The following is a 9757-nucleotide window of genomic DNA, read 5'->3' as shown; positions in this document are numbered from 1 at the left end:
GCCCCCCCCCCCCCTGCATTTTCCTGCCCGTGTGACCGGGGCTATAGAAGCACAGGGATGCAAAAAGTAAGCCTGCGGTGACTGCAAAAATGAGTGCTGAAATGATCAAAGTTCCTAAGGAGTGTTTCCCTCTAAGCTGAGTTAGTGCGAGCTAGCTCAGAGTTTTTTAGCCTCCGGCTCACAGATCGTTGTCTTGGCTCAGGAAGGGATGGCTCCAGAGCAAACTAATTTATGCGGTAGCCAAATCGCTCGCTCAGAACTTTAATGCCACAAGCTCACAAAGTAGAATTTTTTGCTCACAAGACTCCATTGCTTAGAGGGAGCGTTGTTAACAGTTCTCAGTCATATTATAGTGAACAACAATTTTAAAAGCAAACAGGTTTTTCAGATTTTTGTCTCACTGCTATTCGGGATTGTCAGGTAAGCCCAAATCACACAGACCTAGAAATCTCACCTCATCTTCTCCATCCAGAGAAATCTGGATGGCTTATCATGATAATGAATATTTATAGGGAAAAAATGAGTCTTACCTTTTCTAAATCTCTTCCCTCATAATCATGTGATTGCTATCTAGAGGAGTGATTGGTTCTTAACCCAATATGAGATAACGCATGAGCCAATCGGCAGGTACGTTTGAGTTGCACCTGATATGGCAAGATAAGAAGACCAATCAGGACTCTTTATTAAAAAGCAGTTAATCTAACTTTTCTGTAACTGTTTCAGTGAGCTGTCAAAAATTAAAGTAACTTCAAGCAAACAGAGTTTCCTCACAGCTGAAGACTGAGTGAACTCTGTTAACACGCAAACTCAGCAAGAAAAGTGGTTGGAGTCATCAGCTACTATAAGAACAGAACAAAATATAATCGTGTCGTTTTGTTGTTGCTATAATCTGTTTAGATGGGGAATTTGTTTCATTTTCATATTAATTGCACTAATTACGGAGCACCCCATTCTCATAATTATTGTAATTAATCACAAAAGAGATGCAGACGTCTAGCAGCAGCTGACCTTGACTATGCCGGGAAGGTACCTGTTCCAAACCTGTTTGAAAATGTTTTAGATGCATACATCTAAAGAGAGCCAGTTTGGTCTAGTGCTTAAGTGCGCGGACTCTAATCTGGAAGAACTGGGTTTGGTTCCCCACTCCTCCACTTGCACCTGCTGGATGACCTTGGATCAGTCACAGGTTCTGTCAGAGCTGTTCTTGAAAAAGAGCAGTTTCCGTCAAGAGCTCTCTCAGCCCCACCCTCCCTCACGGGGGGGGGTCTGTTGTGGGGAGGGGAAGGGAAAGGAGATTGCAAGCCGCTCTGAGACTCCTTAGAGGGAACACTGCTCCTGGGATACCCTGATGGGGTCCATTGCTGGTAGAAACGATGCCTCCTGAGAGATGGGAGGGTCTGCATGTGTACACCTCGTCTGGGTCTCTGACCGCTTGTGTTGGCAATAGGATACATGGATGTATCCTGAGTCACACCCCCAGTTCCTCAAAATCAGTAATGTCTACTTAGACTCGCAGCTCCTCTCCAGGATCTCAGGCTGAGGTCTTTCCCATCACCTCCTGCCTGGTCCTTTCAACTGGAGATGCCGGGGATTGAACCTGGGACCTCCTGCATGCCAAGCAGAGGCTCTACCACTGAGCCACGGCCCCTCTTGAGAGCTCTCCAGGGTCTCAGGCAGAGGTCTTCCTCATCACCTCCTGCCTGGTCCTTTCAACTGGAGATGCCGGGGATTGAACCTGGGACCTCCTGCATGCCAAGCAGAGGCTCTACCACTGAGCCACAGCCCCTCTTTACAGCTCTCTAGGGCCTCAGGCGGAGGTCTTTCACATCACCTCCTACTCTGTCCTTTTAACGGGAGATGCCGGGGATTGAACCTGGGACCTTCTGCATGCCAAGCAGATGCTCTGCCACTGAGCCACAGCCCCTCTTTACAGCTCTCCAGTGTCTCACGCAGAGGTCTACTGCATCACCTCCTATTTCGTCCTTCCAAGTGGAGATGCCGGGACTTGAACCTGAGACCTTCTGCGTGCCAAGCAGAGGCTCTACTACTGAGCCACGGTCCCAGAAAGAACCCCTGACCTGCTTGGAAGCGGGCAGAGAACCAGATCTGGCTGATAAATCTGCCCACTAAAAGCACCGCTTGGCTCTCCGACCCCTTCTCCGGTGAAGGTCTTTCTCATCACCTCTTGCCTGGTCCTTTCAACTGGAGATGCCGGAGATTGAACCTGGGACCTTCTGCATGCCAAGCAGTGACTCTAGCACTGATCCACGGTCCCAGAAAGAACCCATGACCTGCTTGGAAGCGGGCAGAGAACCAGATCTGGCTGATAAATTTGCCCCCCCACGCCCCCCCCCCCGGACTAAAAGCACCGCTTGGCTCTCCGACCCCTTCTCCGGTCAAGGTCTTTCTCATCACCCCCTGCCTGGTCCTTTCAACTGGAGATGCCGGGGATTGAACCTGGGACCTTCTGCATGCCAAGCAGAGGCTTTACTACTGAGACAGGGTTTCCGGTCAAGGTCTTTCTCATCACCTCCTGCCTGGTCCTTTCAACTGGAGATGCCGGGGATTGAACCTGGGACCTTCTGCGTGCCAAGCAGAGGCTTTACTACTGAGACAGGGTTTCCGGTCAAGGTCTTTCTCATCACCTCCTGCCTGGTCCTTTCAACTGGAGATGCCGGGGATTGAACCTGGGACCTTCTGCATGCCAAGCAGAGACTCTAGCACTGAGCCACGGTCCCAGAAAGAACCCGTGACCTGCTTGGAAGCAGTCAGAGAACCACATCTGGCTGATAAATCTGTCCACCCCCACGCCCCCCCCCCCCCCGGACTAAAAGCACCGCTTGGCTCTCCGACCCCTGCTTGCTTCATTTGCATGGATGTCAACGGTAGGGCCTCAGCCGCTGCAAGACGGGAGACCATTAGAGAGGGGGGCAAGAGCGGATGGGGGAAGTCAAACGGGTGAGCTCATCTAAAACTCTCCGGCTGATGAGGCGATTAATGCACGTCTCAGGCTCCGCGTGGCAATTAGCTGGCATGAATAATTGAATGCTCTTCATAGGACGGCTCTCGAATACCAATGCCTCCGGCTCCCCAGCCGGATTACGAGGGGGGGGGAATTGCATTTCTCGTGTGGTGATTGCTAAGGACTCTCTTGCAACGGGGAGAGATTTCGCCACAGCAGGGTGATCGGATCTGGTGGTGGGATTTCGGCCTTCTTTTCCGCAAACACGTGCAACGCTTCATCCCAAACAATCCCTCCGGGCGTCAAGACATGTAATTCGAACGAGGCCGGGCGTCGGGCCAATCGGGCAATCAGAACTCAAATATTATCTAATAATAGTCCGGCGGTTGAAAGCTGAATAATTCATTAGAACAGTAAGAGAGAACCGAGAGAGGGTTTGGCTACTAGCAGCAGCGGCTGCTTTCTAGAAAAGTCCGAACTGGCAGAGGCTGGCCATGAGAGAGATCTTGGAGTCGTAGTAGATAACTCACTGAAAATGTCGAGACAGTGTGTGACTGTGATAAAAAAAAAAGGCCAATGCAATGGTGGGGATTATTAGGAAGGGAGTTGAAAACAAATCAGCCAATATCATAATGCCCCTGTATAAATCGATGGTACGTCCTCATTTGGAGTACTGTGTACAGTTCTGGTCACCACACCTTAAGAAGGATATTATAGCTTTGGAAAAAGTGCAGAAAAGGGCAACTTGAATGATAAAAGGGTTGGTACACTTTCCCTATGAAGAAAGGTTAAAGCACTTAGGGCTCTTTAGCTTAGAGAAACGACGGCTGAGGGGTGACTTGATCGAGGTTTATAAGATTATGCATGGGAAACAGCAGGTAGAGAAAGAGGTACTTTTCTCCCTTTCTCACAACACAAGAACTCCTTGTGGGCACTCCATGAAATTGCTGAGCGGTCGGGTTAGAACAGATAAAAGGAAGTACTTCTTCACCCAAAGAGTGATTAACACATGGAATTCACTGCCACAGGAGGTGGTGGCAGCTACAAGCATGGATGGCTTCAAGAGGGAATTAGATAAGCATATGGAGCAGAGGTCCATCAGTGACTCTTAGCCACAAGGTATAGATAGGGACTCTCAAGGTGGGGCAAGGGATGCTCTGTCTTCTTGGGGCGGGGGGCAACAGTGGGAGGGCTTCTAGTGTCCTGGTCCCACTGCTGGACCTCCTCATGGCACTTGGTGTTTTTGGCCACTGTGTGACAGAGTGTTGGACTGGATGGGCCGTTGGCCTGATCCAACACTGGCTTCTCTTATGTTCTTATGTTCTAAAGCGAAAGCGGCATGCAGTGTAGAGGGCACCATAAATGCAGGGGGGGATTTTTGTTCCAACCTGAGTTTGTTAAAACAATGGATGAAAAAGCCAATGCAGAATTGCTCTATTTATTGATTGATTTGATTTGATTTGTACCCCGCCATCCCCCCCGAAGCAGGCTCAGGGCGGCTTACATAAAGTTACAGGAGAACAAAAACAACAATATAAATACAACAATATAAATATCAGAATACAAAACAGTGTAAAAGCACAACATAATTACTAAAGCTTTTTATATGGCCCCAGGGGTCATTTCCTGCAGGAGCGTAGAGGAGCGGAGCTCCGGCAGTAAAGAGCCCAGGGGGCGGGCACATGCAACAAGCCCCACCCTCTGCTCCCAGCAGCCCTCAATCAGAGCAAGAAGCAGCCAGATAAGTTGCAGAGCCCCCCCCCCACGGCCTGCCAGTCCAAAACAGTCCAGTGGCACCTTTAAGACCAAGTTTTATGCAGGTAAAAGCTCTCCCTCCTCTGCGAGGACAGATCTGCATGTTACCCCCCCCCCAATAGCTAGCAATCCAAAACAGTCCAGTGGCACCTAAGCGATGGGTGTTGCCTTCTGACACACGTCCCGTGATGTCAGGGGGTGTGGCATATGCAAATAAGCTATGATAATGAGTTATGTTAATGAGCTCTTGCACCTCTTTTTCTACGAAATGACCCCTGTATGGCCCTCAGAGCACCCGCAGCGTTCCGTGCGCCTCGGTGCCTAGTCATGCCACCCACACGACCATGGAGAAGTCTTCGGACAGCGCTGGCTCGTCGGCTTGGAAACCGAGATGAGCACCGGCACCCCTAGAGTCGGATCCGACTGGCTTTCGAGCGAGGGAAACCCAAGAGCACCAAAACGGAACGGGCTCGAAAGGGCTAAGGAATGGCCGGATCATTTCTATAGCAGGGTTACATTTTAGGAAGTCTCCACCAGAGGGCCCTCGAGCCCTTGGAAGCAGGTCCCGAACGCGTGGCTTGCCAAAAATTGTGACCTAAATGGTCTGAGTCATCTTCAGGGGAAGAATCAAAGGGGAGGAGAAAGGAAGCCGTGGCTGTGAGAAAACAGAGAAGAGGGCGGCAGGCCAGGGAGGGCTGGACTCCGGGGCCTGCAATTAGCGAGTGACGCTTCTCCCATCAATGTCCTTCACTGATGTTCATTCAATGGGGCCACAGTATGGAAACACGCTAGACCACGGAAGGACTCGGCCCTGGACCTGAGTCATGCTCACGACACCTGCAGTGTCGTTGTGTCCGTTACAGCTGAGGTTCTGAGCTGTTTCTAGGGGCTGTGTGTGATCCGGATTTGCACGGATTTTACCTTTCCAGGCCCACCGCTGGAGCCGTGACTCACGAAAGCTCCTCCCCTGCCACATAGTTTGTTAGTCTTTAAGCGGCTCCTGTGCTCTGGCATCTAGACAGTGTCATAGATGCAACGAACGTGAAACTGAGCCAACTTCAGAGGACGGCGGAAGACCGGAAGGCCTGGCGTGATCTGACCCATGGGGTCGCGAAGAGTCGGACTCGACTGTGCGACTTAAAAACAACAGGGCTCTGGCTCTTTTCTACCGGACCCACAACTGCGCTACACAAACTGCCTGCCAGGGGCTCAACTCGGGCTAAGGTTGCCACCTCCTGGTGGGGAATATCCTGGAGATTTTGAAGCCAAGCTGGACTGTTTTTGCTCTGATAAGAACTCTAAGATGACTTATCGCATAGCTAGATTTTGTGTATTGACACAGAGGCTACGGAAGCTATATTTTGAATAGGTTTTAAATTTAAATCTTTTATTGGTGTGTATTTTGTACTCTGTATGTTTTTAAAAACTAATATTATAACTATACAGGGGTCATTTTGTAGAAAAAGAGGTGCAGGAGCTCATTGGCATAACTCATTTGCATAACTCGTTTGCATATGCCACACCCCCTGACATCACCGGAAGTGTGTCAGAAGGCAACACCCACCGCTCAGGCTCCACTGGACTGTTTTAGATTGCTAGCTATTGGAGGGGGGGAGAACATGCAGATCTGTCCTCGCAGAGGAGTGAGAGCTTGTACTGGAATAAAACTTTGTCTTAAAGGCGCCACTGGACTGTTTTGGATTGCTAGCTATTGGGGGGGGGGAACATGCAGATCTGTCCTCGCAGAGGAGGGAGAGCTTGCACCTGAATAAAACTTGGTCTTAAAGGTGCCACTGGACTGTTTTGGATTGTTAGCTACTGGGGGGGACGGACATGCAGATCTGTCCTCGCAGAAGAGGGAGAGCTTGTACCTGAATAAAAAGTTGCCACTGGAGCGTTTTGGGTTGGGGAGTCGGGGGCAGGGGCTCTGCAACTTACATGGCTGCTTCTTGCTGTGACTGAGGGCTGTTGGGAGCAGGGGGTGGAGCTTGTTGCATGTGCCCGCCCCCTGGGCTCTTTACTGCCGGAGCTCCGCTCCTGTGCGCTCCTGCAGGAAATGACCCCTGACTATATATATGTGGCTGGTCTAGTGACCGTAATAAATTCTACTACAACTACTGGAGATTTGGGGCATGGACTTTGGGATGAGTGGGGTCTGTCCAGTGCCATAGAATCCGCCCTCCAAAGCAGCCATTTTCTCCAGGGCTGTTGAGCTCTGTTATCTCGAGATCTGTTGTCATTCTGGGACATCTCCAGGCCCCACCTGGAGGTAGTTGCCAACCTCATCTTGAGAAACTCCTGGAGATTTAGGCCTGGAGCCAGGGGAGGGCGGGGTAGGTGGAGGGGTAAGTAAAGGTAAAAGATTTCCCTTGCTTGAAAGCCAGTCGAATCCGACTCTGGGGGGTTAGCCAATCTTGTTGGCTTCTTTCCAGCGGCCTCAAGTGTTGACTTCTCTAGTGACCTGGAGCAGGTCTCCCCGTCGGCGGCTTCCTTCGGCAGGCCGTCCTGATGCGGCGTCATGTCGGCTGCAGCTCTCGGCTATGTCCAATCGGCTCCGCCGCGCCGCGCCGATCACGTCATCACGCCTCTTCCGCTGCTCGACGCTGTGCTCGCTGGTCATCTGAGTCGTTCTGGTCTGTAGTTCAGCATTTTAACCACTGAGCCACCGCAGGGGAGGGCTTAGCATATTGGGAGAGCTGGTATGTTCATCCAGATCCCTTGCTCAATTTTGCAGAGGGCGCTCAAGGCTCAGAACGCAGCAGAGCGCCTTTGTTGAGCGGATGCTTGTAAGACTACGGAGCTACACAGAGCCACTCATCCGCTGAAAAGAAAATAAGAACGCCTTTATTTAGGAAACGCGTACTGGATAGTGCAGTTTACAGACAGCGACAAGATCAGGAGCCAGTTTGATGTCGTGGCTAAGAGTGCAGAGTCTAATCTGGGAGTACCGGGTTTGATTCCCCACCCCTCCGCATGCAGCTGCTGGCGTGACCTTGGGTCAGTCACAAGTTCTCTCAGAGCTGTTCTCTCAAAAGCAGTCCTCGAGGGAGCTCTCTCGGCCCCGCCTACCTCCCAGGGTGTCTGTTGTGGGGAGGGGAAGGGGATTGTAAGCTGCTCTGAGACGTCTTTGGGTAGTGAAGGGCGGAGGGTATAAATCCAATCTCCTCCTCCTCCTCCTCCTCCTTCCTCCTCCTCTTCCTCTTCTCCTTCTTCTTTTCTATCTAGCTAGAGAGGCACTCTGTATCCATGATGCCAAAGAGGGAGAAACATGTCCTCTTTCTTTGAGTGCGTGAGAAGAGAGACAGAGAGGAGAGGGAAGGAGGCATTTCCCCTTTACAAGCAGCAGTGTGCACATACAAGGGTTCCATGACAGAAGAGTAAACAGGAAGGTGCTTCGTGTCTGCCTATCTATCGGCAACTCTCTGGTCCCTTGCGTCTTGGAGGCTGAGGCACAGGGACATCCGCATCTGGTTATTCCAACACAAGCGGGGTCTTGTGCCATAGGATCCACCCTCCAAAGCAGCCAGTTTCTTCACGGGAATTGATCCCCGTAGTCCAGATATCGGTTGTGATTCCAGATGATCTCCAGCCCCCACCAGGAGGTTGGCAAACCTAAGCTCAGCTCAGACTGGCCTTCTGCAAGTCCAGGAGCGTCAGTCTGTGCCTGTTGCCTCTTGCACTGCTGCCAGCGAGGAAAGTCTGGCTCCTGACCCAGACACACCCGATAGAGGAACGAACACGTGGAATCCACCTGTGCAGGAAGTGGTGGCAACTACAAGCACAGACAGCTTCAAGAGGGGACTGGATAAACATACGGAGCAGAGTCCGTGCATGGCTGTTAGCCACAAGGTATAGATGGAACACTCTGTCTGGGGCAGGGATGCTCTGTCTTCTTGGTGCTTGCAGGGCAACAGTGGGTTCTGTGGCTTCTGTAGTTCTGGCCCCACCGGTGGACCTCCTGATGGCACCTGGGTTTGGGCCACTGATGGGAAAGACCTCTGCCTGAGACTATGAAGAGCTGCTGCTAGTCCGAGTTGACAATACTGGAACTTGATGGACCAAAAGGGCTGATTCAGTCTAAGGCAGCTTCATAAGGACATCAGAGAAGCCAGTGTTGGATCAGGCCAGTGGCCCATCCAGTCCAACACTCTGTCAGTCACACAGTGGCCAAAACCCAGGTGCCACTAGGAGGTCCACCAGTGGGTCCAGAACAGAAGCCCTCCCACTGTTGCCCCCCAAGCACCAAGAAGACAGAGCATCCCTTGCCCCAGACCGAGAGTTCCTCTCTATACCTTGTGGCTCATAGTCACAGATGGACCTCTGCTCCACAGAAGAACATAAGAGAAGCCAGTGTTGGATCAGGCCAATGGCCACTCCAGTCCAACACTCTGTGTCACACAATGGCCAAAGATACCAGGTGCCGTCAGGAGGTCCAGCAGTGGGGCCAAAACTCCAGAAGCCCTCCCACTGTTGCCCCCCAAGCCCCAAGAAGACAGAGCATCCCTTGCCCCAGACCGAGAGTTCCTCTCTATACCTTGTGGCTCATAGTCACAGATGGACCTCTGCTCCACAGAAGAACATAAGAGAAGCCAGTGTTGGATCAGGCCAATGGCCACTCCAGTCCAACACTCTGTGTCACACAATGGCCAAAGATACCAGGTGCCGTCAGGAGGTCCAGCAGTGGGGCCAGAACTCCAGAAGCCCTCCCACTGTTGCCCCCCAAGCACCAAGAAGACAGAGCATCCCTTGCCCCAGACCGAGAGTCCCTATCTATACCTTGTGGCTCATAGTCACAGATGGACCTCTGCTCCATAGAAGAACATAAGAGAAGCCAGTGGCCCCTCCAGTCCAACACTCTGTGTCACACAGTGGCCAAAAAGACCAGGGGCCATCAGGAGGTCCATCAGTGGGGCCATATAGTCACAGATGGACCTCTGCTCCATAGAAGAACATAAGAGAAGCCAGTGGCCCCTCCAGTCCAACACTCTGTGTCACACAGTGGCCAAAAAGACCAGGGGCCATCAGGAGGTCCATCAGTGG

The 9757-nt window shown here is 51.6% G+C and overlaps 1 protein-coding gene across 1 annotated transcript in view; it reads right to left on the bottom strand.

Moving 5' to 3' along the window:
• Window positions 1-7337, bottom strand: part of LOC107116914 (interferon regulatory factor 4-like) — a 50729-nt gene extending 43392 nt beyond the window's left edge. The window contains exon 1 of the mRNA XM_015418939.1: window positions 7179-7337. Within this exon, the coding sequence (XP_015274425.1) occupies window positions 7179-7337 (159 nt within the window). The remainder of the gene's footprint in view (window positions 1-7178) is intronic.
• Between the last annotated feature and the right edge of the window lie 2420 nt (window positions 7338-9757).

Source organism: Gekko japonicus, unplaced genomic scaffold (assembly GCF_001447785.1).
Source record: "Gekko japonicus isolate JY-2015 unplaced genomic scaffold, Gekko_japonicus_V1.1 scaffold2617, whole genome shotgun sequence".
In the NCBI taxonomy this organism is placed as follows: Eukaryota; Metazoa; Chordata; class Lepidosauria; order Squamata; family Gekkonidae; genus Gekko; species Gekko japonicus.
Note: the sequence above shows the minus strand (reverse complement) of the source record. Positions and strands in the feature narration are given on the sequence as shown.